This window comes from Lepisma saccharinum, chromosome 29, assembly GCF_977018435.1.
Source record: "Lepisma saccharinum chromosome 29, izLepSacc3.1, whole genome shotgun sequence".
NCBI lineage: Eukaryota > Metazoa > Arthropoda > Insecta > Zygentoma > Lepismatidae > Lepisma > Lepisma saccharinum.
Window position 1 is genome coordinate 46,530,801 of NC_139257.1, and position 24,849 is coordinate 46,555,649.

Genomic DNA, 24,849 nt, shown 5'->3' on the forward strand with positions numbered 1-24,849 from the left:
AAAGGAGCAGGTGTAGGGGAGTTGCGAGCCTGCATTAAGAAAACGTAAAACTTTTTTTTTTAATAAAAGAAAATATGTAATGATGTGTATTTTGCCATGGTTACTTTGTACACTTGTCCTGGAGCAATTGTAGAAAATCCTTGAAAAGTCCTGGAACAAATGGCATGATTTTGTGTAGGAACCCTGATACAAGCGTACCCCACCTATCTTCAAACTCAACCAATCGCTTCCTCACCCCAGTTAGGAATTTCAACATCAAGCACCAGTGGTGGCAATTAGGGGTTGGGTGGAAGCAGTTGTCTCCCAACTATGCTAAACCTTATCTACCAAGGGAAAGTAAACCACAATTGCCCCCCTCTCAGTTTTGGCTCCCCCACCCAGTTTTGAAATCCAATTGCCACCACTCAAACACTGATGGTATTGACCTGTTTGCCATGTCCCCAATGCTAGAATCAATAAAGAATAATGTTTAAATTAGGCACAGAATAATATCAAATTTGTCTGCATTATTTGTGTGTACAGCTTTGACAACAGAAACAGCACATTAGGAAACATTCAGAAAATCATCTTCTTGTACAGTGTAAGGTGCTTTTATTACAGAACAGCACATGGCATATTATTACATTGATGCACTGACCATGTGTGTCTCAATGAAAAGCTGCTTGTCAAGTTTTGGCCATCAACGGGCTGTTGTGCCATGAAGTTCAGTTCTTCTTTTCTTTGGTTAAGTTCTCACTTTGAACACATAGCCACGACTAGCCATTGACTGGTGCACTCACACTGATACTTGCAATAATACTACAGCCCTATTATTTATTTCTAATTAAATAATCATAATATGAAAAATAGTACATGTACAGTTAAACATTTACACTCTTTATCACATTCTTCTACAATTTAAAATAATTGAGCTAATGAGGAAAAATATGACTGTCCAGAAGACGGTGACCACAAATGCCATGTACACAGAAAAATGCTCCATCCCCCATCCTCGAAGCAAGATACTTCGGAAACCTTCGCAAGGAATAGTCTGAGGTAAAACCATGCAAAACTTCTGCAGAAATTCTGGCATGGCAGAGAGGGGCCAAAGGATGCCTGCAAGCATTTGAAAATATTTTACAAGCAGTTAAGGATTTTTTGGTTCAGTTAGGATAATTCAAGTAATTGCTAGAAGATTCGCGTAGCTACAGCTTGCAAATTACTAAATAAAAATACAAGTTTTACTTACATGTGGTTAAAAAGGTTGCTTTCTAAAACAAGAAGTTTCAAATTCGTTGCTAGGTTCTTCCTCAGGGTTATCCAATGAGATCACATTAAAAAGGTAAAAATGATCATAAACATTGTACATTAGGCACACGCAGGAAATGCTCTACGTAGAAATTTTTAGCGAAAAATGCAGGCTCGACCAGGACTCGAACCCAGGTCTCTGGCATACTGTGCCATTGCTCTAACCACTGAGCTACTGAGATGGCCTGGTCTCGCCTGATTTTTTGCAATCGCTGTTTTACCTGCATGGAATCGTCTCTGCCAGTGCTACTGCAACGAGATCTGTAGCCTTTGAAACTCGGTAGACTTCGACGTTGCCTGGTCCTCCCAGTGTAGAGATGTTGTGTGCCTAATCTACAATAATTAACATCTCTACACTGGGAGGAACCAGGCAAAGTTGAAGTCTACTGTGTTTCAAAGGCAACAGATCCCGTTGCGGTAGCACTGGCAGAGATGATTCCACGCAGGTAAAACAGAGATAGCAAAAAATCAGGTGAGGCCAGGCTGGCATGGTATGCCAGAGACCCGGGTTCGAGTCCTGGTCGAACCTACATTTTTCGCTGAAAATTTCTATGTAATCATAAACATGTTTAAAAGGATAAAAATGGCTGCCACAAGGTCACTGACTGTCTTGCGTTAGGAAACGCACCACCTGCAACACTGGTTTTGCTCTTTACCCAGCAACGGATTTGAAAGTTTGTTTATAGAAAGGAACCTTTGCGAACCAAATGCTAGGGATCTTGGGTTCCAATCCTGGCCTGGGCATTCTTTGTGAGTGTTCCTTCATCTATTTCATCATATCATCACTCATCATCATCTTTACAATTAGGCAAAGGTAGCAGAAAAGTGACGTAAAATAGCCTCATTCAAAAAAGTCACATAATCTTACATGTTAGCACACAATGTGGCTCCTATTTTTACAGTGCAATGCTTTAACCTCTAGATAATGACATATATCATCTCATATGACAGATGCCAGTATGAACGTTTAGTGATCATCTCTTGTATCGAGGGGTCTGATTTGATTCAGGTGAGCCTTAGATTTTCAGGTATCCTCCTTACAACAGAAGTCAAGGAGAAAATTTAACTTGACATTTGCACATGTTGCCATTCAATGGGCAAATGATGTTACTGGAAAGTGGAGGAAGGCTTGGCAATAGTGATCCTACCCTTTCTAGCCTTTTGTCAGCAATTCCTGCACCCTAAGATTTAGTGTGGTTTTTGCAGGGTTGGAGTGAGGTGTCATAAAATCCAGTATGAAATTATCCAGTGAAGTTCTTATGACTTTTTACCAATAATGTACAATATGTGATTGTTCCATTATTTTGAGAAATATTTTCTCACAAGAATGAGAATTTGAGTTAGTACAAACTGAAAAGCTATGCAACTGGTGTGTTCTCTAGTATATAATAGACTTGACAGGCCTGGAAGGGCCTTGGCCTATTTCCCGACTGCCAGTCTCCCTCCCACATTCCTACCTACAGGTGTGGAGATCTTCAATCAGTAATAGGGTGACATGGGGTCAGCATGTCGAAACCTCGGCCGTTACAGGAGATTTCCGAGACCGGATTACGCTACTCACTCGTAGCTCTCCAATTTCCTCACGATGGTGGGTGGCCACCGGTAATATACACAGGCTGAGAATTCAGAGACTGAACCAAGGTGGACTCGAACCCATGCCGTCCCGCAGTCAGAGTCCAAAGCACAGCACCTTAGACCGCATGGCTACGGAGGAGGACACAACAACCTTCTATTCATACCAAAACAGAAGCCTGCTCTTGAAAGTGACAGTGCTTCTATATACTTTACTGCAACTACTGTTTTTTTTTTAAAAAAAATCAGAAAACTGGAGATAGCCACTTTGACATTGCTTTTGATCATCACTGGCATGCATCACCTACATTTTCATGCAGCAGAAATAAAATTTTCATTATATATACTTACCACTGATCATTAGACTTGGATATACACTTCCCATCGTCAACTGAATTGCAGTTTGCTCATCATTAGCTATGACAGATAACAGGAGACCTGTCAAATATACATACACAATGCTGTTATAATCTGTTTTGAACACACAAATACAGATTTTCAAATGTAATATGTTTACAACAGAAGTTACATGTGGTGTGGATTACTGTGTAGCTTCTTGATTACTACTTTAACCTCTTTTTTGTGAGAAGTCTTTGAATTATGACCAGCGGTGGCGATTGGGTTCTAAAACTGGGGAAGCAAGGACAGTTTACATTCACTTGATACATAAGGTTTAGCATAGTGCAGGGGCAAAAGTGAAAAAAAGTGGACCCCTAATCGCCACCACTGATTATGACCCTGCAATAAATATTCATCTCTCTTTTCCCCTAAAAGTTAGTAATCTGGAAAAATTCTCTTTGACTTGCCTGATTCATAAATTTCTGAAGCTTCCTGTACAGAATAAATTGACAATATAAACTAAAAAAATATGCCAAGATGAAAAAAAATGGAGTAAATATCACTCACCGTTTTCAAGTTACAATCGATGAAAGTTATGGTTGCATGACTTTTGAAACACACTGTATATGTGGCTTTTTTTCCTATACCTTGTGAATACATGAAACAAATATACCATATGGCCATGCACATAAAAGAGAGAGCTCATTGCATTGAAAACCATCTGTATGGTGCATAATTTTCCTAAACTAAAAAAGGTAAGGCTGAACCAATGCCGATGCTCTTACAAAGTCCTACTGATTAAATATTATAACGGTTCAGAGTGTTTATCCATTCTTAATACATTAAGTATTCTAATAGAACTATGCTATTGCTTTAAAACATTCACAATTTCACATGACATAATAATTTAATCACCTAATTTATTTGTCTACACAAAGTTTTTGGCAAAATAATAAAAAATATTAATTTTGGATAGTTTTCAGGATATTTAGACTGTCTGAAAGCGTCGCACAGTATTCTTGCAGTCTCTGCAAAATACCCAGACTCCGGAAAAATATCGGCCGACATCGGTGATTAAATTCAAAGTGATACACTGGTATCACACAGATGTTACTGGTATCGGCTCAGCCCTAAGAAAAATACCAGATTCAAATTAGCTCCTTACCATATGCCATTCCGCAGAATCCTTGAGCTGTCGTAAGAAATGCAGCTAGCAAATAGCTGCCTTCACATGGGAGGTTGAACCCTTTTAGCATTATAATGAGAACTAGCACCACTTGCCCTACGAGGATGATCATCTGAGACACCAGATGCGAAATCATTATTTCAACGTCTGTGCCACCTGAGGGAAAGAGTAAACAAACATTCATAAGCAAGCCTAATAATTGGCCAATCAATTAACATTCCTTAACAAAGATCTACAAAGCTACTAAATATTCTCTTGCAGCTTTTTCATGACTTAAGCAGTGGCAATGTAATTTCAATTGTCATCAGCACAGTTACAAATGTCACTTTGTTTAAAATAAAATAAAATCTTCTGAATTATTGTGATGTGACCAGGTATTAGTACAGGTGTGAGAGATTTTCCTTTAGTGGCCGGTAGCCTCTTCCACAGTAAACCTCTTTCCAGGCATGCACTTTTCAAATGTGTCAAAAATGTAGGAAATAGTCTTAGCAGCAGAACTAATTGTTGTTGAAAGATGAAGTCAGAAGAATGACAGAACTCTCACTTTTTTTAAAAAGGAAAACTTAAAAGAAGAGGAATGAAGAATTTGAAATTTTACACAAAAATTAATATTCAGCAGGTCACTACGACCACCACAATGAGCCAAAGTGAATGGAAGAAATCTAATATCTAGCAGTGTTATGTTCCTGCAATCATGTGGTCATGTAGAAAATAGTTAAAATATTCTACCTAGGAGAAATACGAGGACTATTTTTTTTTCAACCTCCGATAGGGCATGAAATAAAAACTACAGTGAATAGCAAAATGGGTTTATTGACAAAAGTTACGTACACGTATAATCTACTTTTCAACATAATCACCAGGAAGATTCAGACATTTTTCGTACTGATGCACCAGCTTTCCAACACCCTCTGAAAAAAAGGTGTCGCCTGTCTGTTGAGCCAGGTCTGCACAGTGTTCCGAAGCTCCTCACTGGTGTGGAAGTACCATCCTCCCAACCACTTTTTCATCACCGGGAAAAGGTGGAAGTCACTCGACGCATGAACAGACAGTTCCGAAATCGTGAACCGACACCTCGTCCGAACCACTTGATCCACACGCTGCACAAATTCATCTGAGCTCGCCACAGACTTCCAGTTCTGGCCACCTTCATCACGAACGTCCGTTTGACCATTTTGAAATTTCCTGCACCATTCGCGAACCACACCATCACTCAGAAAGTTTTCACCTTACACATAGCTCATTAGACAGTAAATTTCTGCTGCATTATGCCCCTCTGCCTGTAGAAATTGTATCACACTACACACATTGTACTTGGCGGGAGAATCCATTGTAGCAGAAATCTCTACGTGCCCGTCGCTCAGCTTCAACTGAAGCGTTGGCCTTGGCAGTGGTGGTGGTAGTGGCAGGGGGATGCCAATCAAGCTGTGTGATGCCCTGCTTCCTAGCACTTCACGGGCAACCTGGCGGCGTCATCGGAGGTTGAAAAAAAAAAAATAGCCCTCATAAAAAATATTATAATGCACCAATAAGAAAAGCAGTACATTAATTTTACTGAAGAGGTTTCTGGTAAATCAGTCCCATGGATGCTAATTGCTTGAAATTTACAGTGAAATATGATAACCAGAATTGTTGAGCCAATGAGAGTATTTATGTGAGAAAGGTAGAGTTTATGTTGGTTGAAGTTGGGCCAACAGTTGCCAATGCTTGCCCAACCATTGAAGAGTGAGTTAAAAATCAACTTTTAAAAATTACTTTCTTCTGTTATAATCACATTCTAGGGCATACTGTAAATCCTGGAGTGTAAAATAAATCACGTGTGACAGTGTTTCTTTCCGAACATTTCAGTCACAGTACAAACCAGAAATATAATATTTTGTTAATGAAAGTAAAACTTGGAATAACTTGGAGTCACTCGCCAGAAATTTGTCAGCTACCATGGATGAAATATATGTCTGTGTTGGGAATGGTTTGTCTGTCTAGCTTAGCAGAACAAAGACATTTGTACAGATATTCTTGTGAAAGTGGGTCGTTATCTATATATATGTAATAAACAATCCTATTTGCAGACTAAATTCCCTGAAATGCGTAAAATTAAGTAAAGTTCCTAGCAAGTGTTTTGTGCTACCACATGAATGTACAGTGGGATCCATGAGTATTACCATGCAAATTGTCCATCACCATGTTCGTGAACTTTATTTGACACAATAAGAGCTTCAAGAATTAAAAGAAAAATCAAAACAAGCTGTTGACAACTTCTGCACCAGTATACATAAAAATTCATCACTTAAAAAACACGTAGGATGTAAGAGAAAATTATTGAAATAGTCATGGACAATTTGCCAAGCAACACTAGTGGATCCCACTGTCCCTTGAATTCAATGATACCATGTGAATTACAAGTGTTGGGTAAATTATTATTTTAAAGAAATAATGTGTACTAAAGTGTATGTTTGGCTTAACTATAAATTACCATATATTTCTGAATCCAATACGAGGTTTCTTGCTCAGAAGTATGGGGTCATCTTGCTTTTGCGGCATATGATGTGAAGTTTTTCTTTTCTTTACTGAACAGAACTTCCAATAAGCTCTAACTCTACCCTCTGCCATGCCTACCACTTTAGCGTTGAACGTTCTCATATGCTTTGAGCATTGTTGTGCGATAGCACATAGTGAGTGTTGTGGCGAACATTTTTTTATCAATTAAAGTTAGACGTAGATTCCATTTTTAAACTTCGTAGTAAAGTGTGATATACCGTACGTATACACTATCTTTTTTACTTTATTTTATTTTATTTTATTATTCTTTTATTATCTCCTTTAGTTACTTGTAATAAGGTAACCATTTGTAAGTTTTGAAAATAGTTTTTCTGTAATCCCCTGTTGAAGAAATGGGGGAGGGGGTTGTCTTGGATTCGGAGTTGTCTTCCATTCAGATATATATGGTATATATATCACAACACAACCTATCCCTACTCTGGTTTTTAGTATGTTGGTCCAATGTACAAACACCTGTTGGCACTATGTTGGAACCACGGCCAAAATTACAGTTGCCAAATAGTATGTTTTTACATTTGACCAACTACTTTCTTTTAGTATGGTTAACCCAACATTCAACCAACCACTTTTGGTTACTTGGGATAACATATTGCTCGTGTTCCTACAATTTGAAAAACAAAGAAAGAAAAAAACCTGTAAAGGACAAGTGAGTAAAAACACTTAGTAAATTTCAGTCCCCTAAAGGCTACACACTGGAAAAAAAATCACCTTGGTCTCATAGTACCAACATGTACCTACAATCAACCAATGTTCCACCCAGCAGCCATTGAATAATAAACTGCCAGCAGCAAATAAGAAAACGGAAGAAAATAAATTTTAGACTCAGTGGCAGCGATTGGGTTTCAAAACGAGGGGTGGGAGCAAGGTGCCAAAACTGGAGGGGCAAAGACAGTATATTTCCCTTTGTAGATAAGATATAGCATAGTGCAGGGGCAACAAGTGGGGGGTGGGGACAACTGCCCCCTAATTGCTGCCACTGTTCAGAATTATAAAAAAATTATCCTTCTCCTGCTGACAAGACAGTGCTCTTGAAATTTGGTTGTGGTATTGACCCTGTGGACGTTAATCACTTGAAATTTGCAGAGAAGCACAACAAAACCCAAATCCTTCAATGACATGTCTCTCAAGAGTATGTTTGGCCATTACGGGTCCAGAGGCAGATAATTGATTTTAAAATTATCCCCAAATTTATGATTTTTTTTAAAACATTTTTTGCCTTTTTACAGGTTTCTATCTTTCTTTCCTTTTTTAAAAACTACATTGGTTCAATAATTCTGACTCCCAGTCAGATATTGTAAAAGAAATATTGTTTCTATCTTACCAGCAATGTATGTCCTCTCCAATAACCCCTGAGCTTTCTCAAGAATCAAACTCATTGCTGTCAGGCCTACTGCAAAGAAGTAGGTCATGCTGTGAAAAAAAAGAAGAGCATAGATATTTTGTAATACATAGGAAATACAGAGCATTCCCTGACATTCGCTACGAGACTCGGCGGCAAGCGGCCCGGCGTCAGCGCTCGACTTTTCCGGTGAACGGGTCAGCGATAGTCGCTAGAGTCAGCTATTAAAATTACAGTTTTCATATTGTGTACTAACCTTGACTACAGAAGGTGTTGAAAATGATGTCCCTCTGCTGCAACACATTCCTGGCATCTCCGAAGGAAATTGGCATTTACACGTCCAAGTTCGTCTACTGTAATTCTCTCGATTTCTCGTACAATACTTTCTTTTAACTCATGGATGGTGTGCGGATTGTCTTTGTATACTTAATTTCCCCATTTTTCTTTCCACTTTTATTAAGATCTGACCCTGTTACTCTAAACTTTTTTACGAGGTTTAATATAAGCGACTGTCGCAGACCCGTTCACCGGGAAAGACAAGCGCTGATGCCGGGCCGCTTGCCGCAGTGTCTCGTAGCGAATTACAGGGAATGCTCTGTAGAAGCATAGTAATGTTTTGTTCAATTAACTATTGCATTTGATTTATGTATGCTAGTATTTACAAGAACATTAATTTGTAAACAATATTTCTGTAGAATTAAGTTCCGACAATTGTCACTGAATTTTATACTTTTTTTGTTGTTATATTTTTCATATCCTTTGTTTGTCACTATGCTAATTGTAAGGATAGGATGAAAGGTGAATTGATAAAATGGAGACAAGGGGAAGGGGGGAGAGACCACAATGAAATGCTCATGCCCTGTTTAGGATTCAAACATAATATTCCAAATTTCTCCAAGATCATTATGGAAGTTATACAGTGCCTTTCACAGCCGAGGTGGAGCGGCGGCTAGCTTTCCAGGAAGTAAGATCGCATCTGCCGGCAAACTGGATGCAACATCTGCGTAACTGGAACCACTAGCTATGTAATGAAATAATCTCATACAATTACAATGAAAAGAAGCACATACCTTGTTACAAGAGGTGTTGGAAATGGCATATTTATTGAAAATTTTCACTAACATGTGAACTCTTTTGAAATTGCTTCAATTTCTCTCCTGATATTTTCTTTCAATTATTCTAATGTATGGCTTCAGGTTTAAAAGCCATGCAGACATCATGAAAATGTTTGTTTCTTGTGGAACGTGCCAGAGGGATTTTTGAGGAGTATGTTCCAATCGTGCTCCAACGTTTCTTCTCATTAAGCAACATAATTAACTCATTAAGCGAGTTACTCACTGTACCCAGTCTTACCATAAATACTGTCCCAAAGTTGTAAGTAAATAGACACAAAATGGTGAGAGATATTGTAATATCAGAATAACATGAGATGCATGGATGCATTATGAACCAAAATCACAAATAATTATTCGAAATGGCCACCTTTAGCACTGACACACTTCTGAAGTCTTCGTGGCCACTCATCAATGGAATTACGCAACACATCAAGTGGAAACGCCGCAGCTGCCTTCTGAAGAGACCGCTTTAAACTGTCAATATTGGATGTCTCTTCTTGCAAGCCATCTCCTGAAGCTTGGACCACAATTTGTAGTCCGAAGTGTTTAAGTCTGGACTGGCAGAGGGCCAATCTGACGTGGAAATGAAGTCAGGAACATTTGCCTCCAACCACTGCTGGGTAGTGCGTGCTTTGTGTGCTGGGGCTGAGTCCTGCTGGAAGCTCCAGTTCTCTCCATGGAAGATGGTGTCGGTAAGATTCTTGCATAGTTTCTCAAGCACTGTCTGCTGGTACACTTTGGCTGATGTTTTTACCCCTTTTTCACAGAAATGGAGCGTGCCCTCATAGCAAATGTTCCAGACTTCATTTCCACTTCAGATTGGCCTTCTGCAAGTCCGGACCTATACCCTTTGGACTACAAATTGTGGTCCAAGCTTCAGGAGATGGCTTGGAAGAAGAGACATCCCAATATTGAAAGTTTAAAGCGGTTGGTCTCTTCTGAAGGCAGTTGCTCATTTTCCAGTCGATGTGTTGCGTAATTCAATTGATGCGTGGCCACGAAGACTTCAGAAGTGTGTCAGTGCTAAAGGTGGCCATTTCGAATAATTATTTGTGATTTTGGTTCATAATGCATCCATGCATCTCATGTTATTCTGATATCACAATATCTCTCACCATTTTGTGTCTATTTACTTACAACTTTGGGACAGTATTTATGGTAAGACTAGGTATAATATAATCTATACAAAATTTGTATAATATAGTCTTACTTATGTGAGTGAGTATAGAATTTCGAAACTACAGAGCAAGCAGAACAACGGAATGTGTTTAGTCAATTTAATAGGATCCTAGGAAAGGAGGTCTTATGGAGAATGGGGAACACCTTAAAGTAGGATTTTTAACTGGGGGTTTAAAAGGAATAGTGACCTGTTTTTAACAAGTGTTTTTAACCAAACCTTTTAACCTAATCCTTTTAACACTCTTGATGCAGCATAAAATGATTTGTGCCTAAAGGAAAAAGAAGCTGAGGAAGGGGGCAGTCGAACCCCGAAACATAGTTTCGAAATTCTATACTCACTCATGTAAGTAAGACTATTTTATACAAATTTTGTATAGATTATATTCTCATTAAGCACACGTCGTTTTACCCTTTGCTTCTTATCAAGACCCTGATTACTTAAATTTGTTCACAAGTATCCGAACACAGTCTCTGTGTGAAACAGTAACATCTGGGAATTCTGCTGCAAAACTCATTCCAACTTCCCTGCAAGAATTCGTGATTACGTAAGAGTCGTACATAAAAATTCGTTCTTTTAAATTGTACGTGGCATTACTAGACAGCAGAAAAGCACCAGTAATATTTAAACTAAAACAAAACAATCTAAAACACTTGTTAATACCTTAACACTTCACAAACACGTGTAAACTGGACACCAGTTATCGGGATACTGAAGCACTGACGTATCCAGTGCCATGGTCAGCGTACAGCTGTGGGTCCAAATGCCGACAGATGCACTCTTACATCCTGGTGTGCTAGCCACGGGCAGCCAGCCACCTCAGTCGAGAAAGGCGCTGTATATATCACTATCAACATTTTCTAGTTTGTGAAAAAAATAAAAGGCCATGCAGTAATGCAAAACTGTTAGAAATGTGTAGAAAATAACAAAAACAATGAACATGAAGGTTCTCAATGCAGGATGAGGAATTCAAAATATATTCCTTTCCTCAGAAATTAACATATGAACATGGTATTTGAAAAAAAAAAAATATTTCTTCGAACAGCCTCAAAAGTCAAGCAGGACTTGTGTCTATGCTTTAAACAATGTTGTTCCTACAGAATTCCTCCAATCCTGGCCTGTAGAGTTGAGTGTGCACATAATATAGTATGAGAGGCATTTTCTAAGTTACAGATAATTTTATTTTTTATAAATTATTGTTTACCTCAGTATCATTCCAGGCCCCATGTAATCTGTGAATGTGGTGTTTTCTGACCCATACAGAGGTTCCCCAAACTGCAAGACAGAAAGAAAAGAGCTCATCAGCCATTGATTTTTCACTGGTTTTGTATTGTATACATTACATAAGATTTCTATAAACTGATTTTTCCAGGTGAGTGAGCATCTTCCATCCGAATTTTCATTCGGAGAGAATTTTGTCATAGCTAGAAATCGAGTCTAATTATTTGATACTGTATCAATATCAGCTAGTATACTGGCATCTGGTATGTAAGTTTAATAATAAAATTTCAGATGCATTTAGAAATTACATATTTCAATAAGGAGTCTGAAACTGAGCATACCATTTTACAAATGGAAACATATGATATACGTATGGCTAGAAAAAAACCACTGTTGCTACAAAATCTTTTATTGGTTATTTTGTACAATACGAACATTATCCCCTTCAAAGTACTCCCCTGCACTATCGATACACTGCTCCATACGAATCTTCCATTGCTGGATATCATTTTCCGAAACCATGTTCATGACCTCCGTCGCTTTTCTTTTCACAGATTCTACGGTCTTATATCTGGTTCCTTTCAATGCTGATTTGACCTTTGGGAATAAAAAATGTCGCACGGAACGAGATACGGCGAATAGGGTGGATGTTCTAACACTGGGATCCCATACTTTGCCAATAAAGCCTTGACTGACAATGCCGCGTGGGCAGGAGCATTGCTCTGATGAAGAATCCATAACTTGCTTTTCCAAAAATCAGGTTGTCGTCATCTTACTTGCCCACGAAGGGTCGTCAGCACCGTAATGAAATAATGTTGGTTGACAGTTTGACCTTCGGGTACACAATTCGAATTAATTCACCAACATTTGCAATGTCTGATTCCGTTTTTGACGTGCAAGGCCGTCCAGGACGCTAGTCGTCCGTGATCACTTCTCGTCCCTCCTTAAACCTTTGAAACCACTCAAACACTTGAGTTTGTGATGAACACTCATCTCCGTACACTTCCTTCAACAAACCATAAGTTTCTGAGGCAGATTTTTCGAGTTTCATAAGAAACTTCAGATTGATACGCTGTTCTTTCACGCTTAATTTTTTTTCGACAGAGCCCAGATGTACGGTTCACTTCGTCCACAAGCTACAGAGGAACTGAGCACCGCGCACCCTGGGCAATCACACAATCTATAGGCAAGATATCACGTTATACATTCATGAACCGCTTGAGCTTGACGCACCTGCCGTTGGTCGACGGCAACATCAATCCAGTTTCTTTCTAGCCACACCTCGTATGTACCTTGTTTTTGTAATTTAAATTTCTGAATACAAAATTTATTTTTTAAGGAAAGAATATGTAACATGAAATTCATTCAGTGCCGTATTCTCCATGTTACTGTGTTTACCACCGGCAAGCCAACTCTTCTCATCTATATTTTTTATATTTAGCTCTAATACAGGGTGATTATAAAGTCTCTATACATTTTAGTGATATCCTGACACAATACATTTCTTTTGAAGGTTACGTGAAGCCATGTTAACAGTAGAAGAAAAAATAGCCATTGTTTGTGCTCGTTTGCGTGGAATGACATATGAACAGGTGTGGACAGACTTCATTCAGAAATTCAGAAAACCGGGCCTCGCCAGGCTGGGTATCAAGAACCTGGTCAACAAATTCAAGCGAACTGGCAGTGTTGTGGATGAACAACGTCCTGGTAGGCCAGTCACAATACCACAAATTGTGCAGAGTGTACAGGTCACGATCGCAAGTAGCCTAACCGCATCGACCAGGAGACGAAGTAGGGAGCTTGGTGTTCCCCAATCCACCCTGTGGTCTTTTACATCTAATTTACATAGATAGGGGATGTACATATAATAAATATACACAATAAATAATGAATTGTTGGTCCAATATTCAGAATACGCCACTAAATTCATGCATATCTTTCCTAACATCATAGGTCGCCAAATTTGTCATTTCCCCTGACTACATACAAAGGAAAAAATATGTAATTACATAAAATTGCGAGCCTTGGGATTAGACTTCAAAAATAATGAAAGAACACTTGTGCCCAGCCAGAACTTGAACTCAGAACTTTATTCGCAAAATCATGAACTCTTTACTTGATGTGCCATGAAAGTGGTGGATCGTAAGTTGCATTTCTAGCACAGCCAAACAAAGATATATATCAAAGAACACATGCCACCTTTCTTTAAACCAATTCAAGAAGTTGCTCTGTTGATTTGTAATATCTTCACTTACCTCAATTGGTGCAAGGGATCCAATAGATATATTTCCCATATCCAAATAGTGTTTTGTTAGTTTTTGTTGAGTTATCATTACATGGGCCCTAAGGTTGAAAGCTGTCTGCTGATCTGAAACAGTAAATTCAAATTTTAATAAACCAGACGGACGGATGGACTCACTCACTCAATCAATCAATCAATCAATCAATCAATCAATCACTCACTCCAGTGCAGACTCGATTATACAAGGATCGTTCCAGTCAAACCAGGACTTTAGATTTTTCAGAATAACAAGAATAACATACAAATGTAAAAGACAAGTGCAAGGAGTGCTAACATTGTAGGCAATGTGTCACTTATTAAACAAGATGGTGGACAAGCCTGCGAGCGCAAACATAAAACAGCATAGAAGGCATAACTTACACCACACAAGATCATTTCACTAAGTAATAAAGACCAGTTATGGCATGTATTTACTTTGTTCTCTAGCTTTCACCACATCATGTGGCTTCCTCAGGAGATAGAACAAGAATAGTAAAGATTTAAGACATGGGAAGGTAAGTTAAGGTTAAAAAGCAGAGGCGTGGCGTGCATGTAGCCGGTGTTACCACAGGTAACAGCAAAATATAAAGAATTAAAAAGTTGTTTCAATAAAATGACAACATTGTTAAATACGTTAATGAACACCGTTGCCGTCGAGTAGATATTGCCTAGGACATTTTTTCTGCAGCCAACAGAAGCGAAGAGGCAGGCCATTCCGCTATCCTGAAGAGGCAACAAGGGAGAAGAGGGCGCCAATGCAAGGAAAGAGCAGAGGAGGACTTTGGGGCATAGTGTGCTATGGGGTTATTCATATGCCTGTTAAACCGCCCTGTTGCCTTTCAGACCTACTGGATCAGCCAGTGTTGTCACATCGGAATGGCAGAAAAGAGCTAAATCCTGCCTAAAATAGGAATCCCATTTCTGTGAAGCAACTGTAGACTGCAGAGTCAAGGCTGGATTCAACTACAACTGAGACCAGTTAGGTAATAAGACGAAAATATAGTTCCTTGGTGTGATTTGTGATTTGAACAAACCTTGCTCCAAAATACTAAGTTGGCAACAGTAGTACTTACAGCTGGGCTTCCCTTCCAAAAAGGAGCGGAGTTCTGTCGTCTGCTGTGCTCAAAACGCAAACGTCAACCTGACCCGAGAAAAGTGTGGTTCTTCTTCTTCCCCTTCGCACCTCATTGCAAAGAAACAGAGACAGATGAAGAATTGACAAGGATCCACCACTATTCATTGGATTTTCGCGGTAACTGTCTCGTGAGTGGTAGTTCTTTCTAGGAGTGTTTGTGGCTAAATCACTGTGCTGATTGCAAAACAAGAACGAAATGAACAAATATCTAGCTCGAAGACATGTTTTCTTTACCGGGGGAGGGGGGTGATAACGTCTAGCAGGCATAATTGTCGTACTGATAGCCGGTAACACTTTTGAAAAAGTAATGCCACGCCACTGTTAAAAAGGTAAAAGACAAAACAGTGCCCTGTCACTCCTTCCTGTTCCATCTCTGGCCGACAACTGACAGCCAGTTGGAGTAGGAAGGAGTGACAGGTCACTGTCTTGTCTTTTACCTTTTTAACCTTAACTTAACTTCCCATGTCTTAAATCTTTTTTTTTTTGTCCTGTCTCCTGAGGAAGTCACATGATGTGGTGAAGTCTAGAGAGCAAAGTAAGTACATGCCATAACTGATCTTTATTATTTAGTAATAGAACAGCATGTTGTGATGGAATTTCTTGTGCATGAAAGCATAAAAACAGATTGAAATTTACAGAACATTTCATGCACACTATGATGATGGGACTCTTAGCTGCAGAAAACATTTGAATGGTGCAAACAGTTTAAAGATGGCCATACATAAGCGTAAGATGATCCTGGCCAAGGTAGCTTGGAGCCTACTGCAGCCATTCGTGCAAACATTGAGTGAGTGGAATGCCTGATCCTTAAAAAAGCTATGGATAACACGTTAACAACTTTCAGAACAGATGTACACGTATCTTTCTTTGGGAAAAGTAATGCTCTCAAGAGAAAATGATCTGCTTTGATCACTTAAGGTGTCCTGGAAGATAATGCACGTCTGCATACTGCCCACCTTGTGATCTGCACCCCATATGAACTCAGGTTGGAAATACTGCCACACACTACTCACAGCACAGACTTTGCTGCAAGTGATTTTCACCTGTTAGGACTCTTAAAGTACTTCCTCAGAGGCCAGCATTTTAACAGTGACGGAGGAGTGAAGCAAGAAGTTGCAGTGTGATCTGGAGAAATCTTTCTATGCTGCTTGTATCCAAGCACTAGTGAAATATTGGGAAAAGTGGATTAATGTAGAGGGGGGTTATATTGAGAAATAAAAAGTATTTTCTGTGCTTTCAAATGTATTCTGTTATTCTGAAAAATCAAAACACCCTTATACATTTTTCAGGGGACTGCAAGGAAGGAATGTATAATGTGAGAGAATGTAAAATCCAGGACCAAAAATTGAAGTTTACTGTATTACACAGGGTGTTTCATAAATAATTGAAGGGTTACAAAAATTTATTGCAAGTAAAGTAAGTATTGAACTTAGGTTAATGAAACCAGTCCAGAATGAACAAGGAACTCAAACAGATTTTCTTACCACCTATACGGTAAATGTTCAATGTGTGCACCACTGGTGACACGGCACACATCAACACGATAGTCTACTTCTTGCCATACTTGCATCAATATGGGCCTGTCGATAGTGTCTATTGCTGCTCAGTCATGCCTGTAACCCACTCCTCCGTGAGATCAAGACACCAGCCAATAAGAACACCAGGATCCAGAGCGAGCCAATAGGAAGACAGCATCCAAGCTCCGCTCCATCATGGTCTCCATTTTGTACGGGGTGGGCCATAAGTCAGTTGTCACTAGCAATCAATAGACTTTGTTTTGCCTAGCGTAGTGGAAGTCAGTTGTGAACCTGACTAGTGTGTATTACCCACATTCTTATATTGGGTAATACACACTAGTCAAGTTCACAACTGACTTCCACTACACCAGGCAAAACAAAGTCTAACGATTGCTAGTGACAACTGACTTATGGCCCACCTTGTACATTCCCTGAAGATGAGAGCAATGTATGTGCTCGAAACATTGGAAGCTAACGCTGATTTAACCTGGCTGGTAACCCAAGAACACTTGTTCAAATCATGTTGCCAGGAAAGCTACAATTCCTATTTTTATGAGAAAGTAGTTTTTAAAACTAATTTTGGCTTTTCCCATGGTTGTGCAAAAGTTGGCACCATTTCAATTTGCTAACCAATGTAAACCAAACCTTTCCCATGTAAAAACTGCTGTTGGCCCAACGGTTGTGGTTATTTCGGCAGTACCCCTTGATTACACTGTGACAGTGTTATCTCTATGCCATCAGGGATGGGGATGCTCTGGGCTTGTTCGGTGGCTAGATGAAAGTTCTAGTGAAAAATCTTGCTGTGAGCAAAGGGCCTAACACTACCACACAGATAAAATATCCAATACAACAAACCTGTAACATCCAGATACACACGTATGCATAAGTAGTTCAACAAATCCAGCAACTCCATGACCAGATACGAACAAGGTAGTTTTTTCTTCCATGGTGTTTCTGCTGCTATGACAATATTTTGAACCTTCCTTATGTTGACTGTGTAGTTATAAGGAAAAACCATTATGGCAGAGATGTCACCCTCATGTGCTCTGTCAATAGCTTGTTTTAGACTTCTGTATTTTTTCTACATTGAAAAAGAAATGGAAAATTGCAGTTTTTACTTGTAAATATTTTCTAATTACAGAAAGAAGCATAATGAAATACACTTATACTTTGTACACAGACAGATCTATAGGGTAGTTCAGGGCATATAATTTACAATAACAGAGATAGATCAGGCTTAAAAATCTGGACTGACTTGATGTTGAGGTAGCTGATATCAATGTTATTTTGTTCTTGGAAAGAATACATCACTGGTACTAGTCAGTGCTATTTTGAAGACTGGAACTGAGCATATGTTCTGTCAGTCATTTCTAGTGTCACATCTTGTTTTACTTATCTGATGTTAAGGGAGGCTCAACCAAAACTTGAAACTTGGTTTTGGGCATACCGTGCCAATGCTCTATCAACTGATTTTTGTTATACCTGTGTGAAATGTCTCTCAGTAATGCTGCAATGTGATCTGTTGCCTTTGAAACTCTGATGATTTCGACAATGCGTAGTTTCTCCCATGGTGGAGCCAGGTTCAAGTCCTGGTCGCATCTGCATTTTTCGCTGAAGTACCGTATTTACTCATGCATAATGCACACTTTTTTCCAAAATTTTTGCCCCCAAAACTGTGGTGCGTATTATGCACAGAATAATTCGGACAGCCAACATGAAACCGTACAGGGTCGTTCCATGATTTTGGGACACTTGCATTGATTTTTCATGTTTACGGAACCCTATAATGTTATATATCGTTGTAAAGCTTGAATCCTGCAGTTTCTGAATATGGAAACAATATTCCATTCAAAATAACAACACTAATGTGAAATGTGGTTGAAATAAGTTCATTAAAAATGTAAGGAACGTTCTGATTTTTATGGTAATTTGGATGAAAGAAAACATAAGGAAAAAGACAATAAAAATTAAAATGCATTACTGGCCAAATAATATGACATACATGGAGTGTGTAAATTCCTTACTGGAAGAAATCTTGTGCTGCTAACTGCTATTTGGAAGGTCCTGAATTTGTCTCGTATAAATGTTACATTAGTCACGGAAAGAAAAAGTATATATTTTGATCAGCATCATCTAACTAAGAAAGTTATTTCTTGAAATTTGATTGTACTGCGCATTATATAAGAGATATAATTTTTTGTCACTTTTACCCATCCAAAACCAGAGTGCGCATTATACATGCATGCGCACTATACATGCATAAGTACGGTATCTATGTACAGGGTGAGTCAGTAATATGGCTACCTGGTTGAAGTAAATGTAGTGTGTTACTGTACATTGTAGAGGAAACTGGTGAATGGTATATTCAACTTGAAACTTCATTTTTTCATTTCAGATAAGGTCACGTGCCTGAGCTTACGTAATATCCCAAGATGAAGATGAACATGTAGCAGCAAGTTCCAGTTACAGTGTACTGCAGTAGCACTGATGCAGCAACACCAGTAAGGATTGTGAAAGCATCCCCAATAACCCACAGAAATCGACCCACCAAGGTGGCATAACTCAGTCCAGTGTGTCTCGTGTTTTGAGATGTGATAACTACAGTCCCTTCAAACACATTTGTGTCCACAAACTGAACAAGGACGACTCTGACAAGCAGTCATGAAACAGTGTGAATATGTTTTAAGGGAATGTGAAAACGATGAACTTTGGTTTCGCAAACTGCACTTCTTTTGTTCCATGTGAAACGATACAACGGTCAGAGGCTAGGCATCTGGTCATCGGGAGATGCAGCGATGACCAAACAAAATAATAAAAATATTGCATTTTATATATTTTAGAGAAGCATTAAAAACAATAAGTCAGAATACTCGCATATTTGTGCCAAATAAGCCAAGCGACAGCATGAAACAGCTCGAAATATGCAAGAGATTCGCTAATCTTAGCGCATCGAAATGAGGCCCCAGTACTACCCCTTGTGCCAAACTCCGCCAAGTTTCCTATTGAAGGCAACGGTGTTCATCGGCCCAGCTCATCGCAGAATGGTGCGAATCTCTCTGGTCTCTGCCGATGCCGAGATCAGCCGGATGCTTCCGAACAGGCAGACAGTTCCGAGCTGTACTTTCCCCCACTCTTGAAGGTCTGGGTCATAACAGGCCCTTTTTTCAGCCCCATCCCCATGTTTACAACCACGGCACGGTTTGTCTGGAGTCATCAAGATTCTTCCAAGTGTCCAGTGGCGTGCTCAAGGAGGGGTGGCAAGGGTCATAATTCTGCTTAGGCTCAATATTCTTTGAAAAAAAAGAAGAAAAGACAGGAAAAGATAGCAAAATGACGACTTCAGGAATGACTACTAAAAAGTACACTTAACGCCCCCCCCCACTCCTTCGAAAATCCTGGGCACACCACTCGAATGTGTGCTATTTCCACTTGTTAAGAAGAAAAGCACACATTGAACGATATGAATCTGCTTTTCATTATGAAAACAATAATTGGCGGTGAACCATAAAGGTTCTTCTTACCTTTAAACGTGACAATTGAGGTGTTTGCATTTCAGTTTTCATCATATTTAATAATTCTCGTCGTACCGGATAGAATTATGTGTCTTTTGTAGTAGTAAGGTCTGTGGTATGAGCTTTGACATTGGATTGGCAGTGACCTTGGCATTTATCACAGAGAAATATTTCCCCTCCCCTCTCCGTTGAAAGATCGATCCTGACATTTGACAAATCTTGCGATGACTACGTGAAAATGTAACTCCTCGCCACTGACAACGGTCATTATTACGTTACCGAGAATAATCAAGTTATTGAAGAGACATGCTCAAAATGTGGATAGGTCACAGTTTGGGCAATGGTTGGATGGAAAGGATTGTTAGGAATGCGAATCTTGGTATCTGTTAATGCTGATCGGTACTGTGAAATCCAAGTGATGAAAAAAACAAACATTGCTTATTCCAACAGGATGATGCACCCCCTCATTATGCCATTGCAGTGATGGAAATATTAGATCACAAACTGCCAAACAGGTGGTTCGGTCAGCCTACTCCCCTGATCTCTCAGCCTGTGACTATGGGGTTATTTGAAGGAAAAGGTTTATGCCCAGAAACCACAAGAAGCAACTGAGGAAGAAATTTGTGCCATTCCAGTGGTCACGCATCGTAAAGCAATGAGTGACCTTCCAAAGCATTGTCGATTATGCTTGGATGTAAACAGGGAGCAGTTTGAGGCAACAAAGTGAATATGTATTGTTGTGTATGTTCTTCAATTTGAAGAACTGACTTTTCCACTAAACTATCTTATCCCAGACCACAAAAAGAAAAGATGCCAACTCGACCCCACTTCAGCCACGCGAAGAAGAGGAACTACACACACCAAGCAACACAACACAACAGACAGCGTAGCTTCCCCAACCACCACCTGGTAACGCCATCCGACAACAGCAAGCAGGAAGCACAGCAGATGATGGAAGCCAGGAAACACACACCAGTGCCGCCAGATGGGAGTAAATGCAACTACCCCCACCCGGGAACTAACAAAGAAGTGGCATGGCATGCTACCATCTCCACTCCAGATGTCGTACCCTTAGTGAATGAATGCAGTGAGCCTTAGAAATTAATCGGAAATAACATTAAATTATGCAAATGCGAAAATACGAAATTTCACGTAAGTACACTATGTTACTTCCCGTGGCTACAATACTGTCATCACATGATGCAATCAAACATGTAGCCATATTTCTTACTCACCCTGTACATCTCTTCTGTGTGCCAAGCAATGAGGCAATATATGATGTTCTTATTTTAAATGAATGTAGGCCGTAGTTGAAAATTGGCTAATCGGGACTGGACCTACAGTTTAAAGTGAGATCCAAACCATTGTGCAATGTGCCTCCTCGGGTATTGAACCTGGGACTCCTTTATTACAAGGTGGTGTCATTCGGGAATTCCAAGGAATGTGTGGTAACAAGGCGAGGGATATAACCTTTGTCTGCATAATTGCCAAAAGTGGGCTCTAGCCCACTTTCCTGGCCAAAATGTGTGTACATGAAAATTACTGTGTGTGTGCAGTAAATTGCAAGAGACAAGACCTTTGCTGATTGTCCAAGTACCTGCCAGAATGGTAGAATTAAAAAAAACACAAAAGTAGTAACATATTATTAGAGCTTAGAAATTTATTTTGGGAATTTCAGCACACATTTGCAACAGAAACTGAAAAACTTTTTTCTTTTCTTTTTTAATGCTAAACATTTATATTTGTGTTTTCTCGATTCCTGATTTTTGTAACGTTTCTGTCACTTCTGGTTAGCCACAATGCTGAAGATGAAAATGGACACTCGCAAATATGACCCATGTCTACATTGGGTCTAAATTTTGATCATTCAACGAACTTGGGCTCCAAGACAGCAAATAGCAATGACAGAGCAAAAAAAAAAAAAAAAGTAAAGTTCTCCCCTGTGCATAGCACCACGCCATGAAGGCGTATAGGGGGTGTGGGGGTAACGCCCCACACTTTCTTGATCCGGTCGTGAGTGGGGGTGATGTGATCAGCATCACGCCCCTGACCGCCTTTACCCCCCAGGGTTTCCCCCAGGTACCCATGTTATTCGACGCTGGGTGGGCGCCGGGGCACAATGTAATATTGTCATACTATCACTGGCTGCCACCAGACTCTAATGATGTACTGTGAATGTGTACTGCAAGGAACAAATAGAACTTTATAACAACGCCTGAAAGACATCTAAAACGTTCAGGAAACCAGGTGAGGTGAAAACTGACCCTACAATTGTAAGAGTGTAGAACGCTTGAGTACTTCTGCAGCAGGGTGTGGGAGACTACACTGCAGGGGAATTAAGGCTTTTGATATTGTCAGAACAATTGGAGCAGCCTAAAATAGCAAGGTTGCCTTGACATGGAATTTTATTGTTTCAAATCATATGGTTTACAATATGGTGATTTTCTGTTCACAATACAATTAAATAAAATATGGACAAAACTAGAGTATGACGCACTTACAATTTTTATCATAGTTGTTTGCTTAAGAAGGTCGATATACACACAGCTTGTGTACGACTTGTTAAAGCAGCGAGGATCTGGTGAGTCATGATTGACAATGCCAAATGGAACATTTTGCGGAGGTCCACCAACTGCTAGACAAAAGATAGCAACCTGAATTGATGGGAAAATGAAAGCAAACATAATGTACCTGAAAATAAAAATATAAATAGTAATAATACATTATTAAAACTGTTAACCTTATAATGCAAGCTGGCATTATAGGTTTGTCAAAAACTGTATATTTTTAAAGAAATCATTTTGCATTTAAAATCATAGGCTCTTCAGAAATGTATATATATATACAGAGCATTCCATGACATTCGCTAAGAGACTCGGTTGCAAGCACCCTGGCGGTCAGCACCGGGACGCTTGCCACCGAGTCTCGTAGCGAATATCACGGGATGCTCTGTATAAAAAAAAATATGGAATGAGAATGTCATAGAAGCAAGGACTTTCACAGCGAGTAAACTTTTGACATCGCACCTCCATACAAATGTTTTGGTCATGGTGACTCTCCAAGTGAAAACGTTCTGATACACTTTCAATTTTTTCTTTTTCATTTTCTAAATGCACATGCATACTAGATAAGTATAATGAGTGGCAAAAAAAATTGCCTACTTCTCCTCCAACAGTACTTTCCTATCTCAGTAGTGTTGCAATCTACAGATTTAAGATCCAGCTAATAGTGTCTGAACATACCAGTAGACCCTGATTGGGTTTCATTCCTGAGGTAGGTGATCTCTAGTGTTGGGTGATATATCATCCACACGATATATCGTGATATTGAAGAAGTATCGTCCACGTGATATCAACTAGACAATATATTGTCATGATATTTTGGCAATATAAAGGGTGTTTCATAAAGTGAACAGGTTTTAAATCGCTTGTCATTTATTTGTTTGAAGGTTGGCAACACTGTTCTTATCATTTTCGTTCTCTTTTCATTTTCGTTCTCTTATCATTCCGATTATTAATTGAGCAATTGGTCCCCACCCCCTCCAAGATGTTCAGTATAGTTAACATGGACCGGTTCACTACCAAGCAACGCGTCGTTATTTTGAAGACACATTACAGATACGGGGAGTGGCCTGCTCTGGATGAATTGGAAACCGTGAATATGCGATTTCCTGTACTCTCCTATTGTTGTCGGGGTGCCAGGAACAATGCATAGCTACCACATAGTCGACCGTTTACGAACTGTCTCTGCATAGCACTTCCCTTTTCTGTAATAACGACGCGTTGCTTGATAGTGAACCGCTCGATGGCAACTCAACTGAACATCTGAAGAAAAAAAAAAACAATTGCTCAATTAATAATTGGAATGATAAGAAATAACGAAAATGATAAGAACAGTGTTGCCAACCTTCAAACAAAAAAATGACAAGCCATTTAAAACCTGCGCATTTTATGAAACACCCTTTATATCATGTGGGCGATATATCGTCATGATATTTTGGTGATATATATTGTGTTGGCGATATATCATCATGATAATTGGCAATATATCAGCACGATGTTTTAGTGATATATATCACATCAGTGATATATCGTCACAATATTTGGATATATGTATCATGGAGACGATATATTGCCGATATCACAATATGGAAAAATATTGTATTGTATCGTATGTGACAACATTTTCTTCATGATATATCGTGATATCAAATTTCCGATATCGTCTATCCCTAGTGATCTCAGGTTGGAATTTTTCAATGTCCCTTCAAAAAGAGTCATTCCATGCCAAATCAACACAGATATGTGCAATTTTTAACCTGACCATCTCCGATTTTCATGAAATTTGGGGAGTTGAAACTATGCATACAACTTAGTAACTATGAAAATTTTTAGTCTCGTGCGTCTTGTAACTGTTAAATTATTCAAGGTCAAAGTTTGCAGAAATTGCTCTTTTTGAGCCCGCTTAGCTATACTAAATCTGCTGTAACTCCGCCCCTATTTTGCCTAGGAAGCTCAAATAAAGCTTATTGTACAGGGAATTGAATAAGCTTTCCAGTGATATATAACAAGCCTACCTTTGGATAAAAATATAATTTTGTCATGTGACC

The 24,849-nt window shown here is 39.2% G+C and overlaps 1 protein-coding gene across 6 annotated transcripts in view; it reads right to left on the minus strand.

Annotated features, from left to right (window-relative positions):
* Positions 1-593: 593 nt before the first annotated feature.
* Positions 594-24,849, minus strand: part of LOC145981217 (ABC transporter G family member 20-like) — a 63,307-nt gene continuing 39,051 nt past the window's right edge. For all 6 annotated transcript variants that reach the window (XM_083114360.1, XM_083114362.1, XM_083114357.1 and 3 more), the window contains exons 10-17: positions 22,742-22,931; positions 17,584-17,809; positions 14,051-14,163; positions 11,779-11,849; positions 8,265-8,353; positions 4,364-4,540; positions 3,211-3,297; positions 594-1,095 (exon numbers count right to left, since the gene is read on the minus strand). In XM_083114360.1, the coding sequence (XP_082970486.1) occupies positions 881-1,095; positions 3,211-3,297; positions 4,364-4,540; positions 8,265-8,353; positions 11,779-11,849; positions 14,051-14,163; positions 17,584-17,809; positions 22,742-22,931 (1,168 nt within the window). In that variant the 3' untranslated portion in view covers positions 594-880. The remainder of the gene's footprint in view (positions 1,096-3,210; positions 3,298-4,363; positions 4,541-8,264; positions 8,354-11,778; positions 11,850-14,050; positions 14,164-17,583; positions 17,810-22,741; positions 22,932-24,849) is intronic.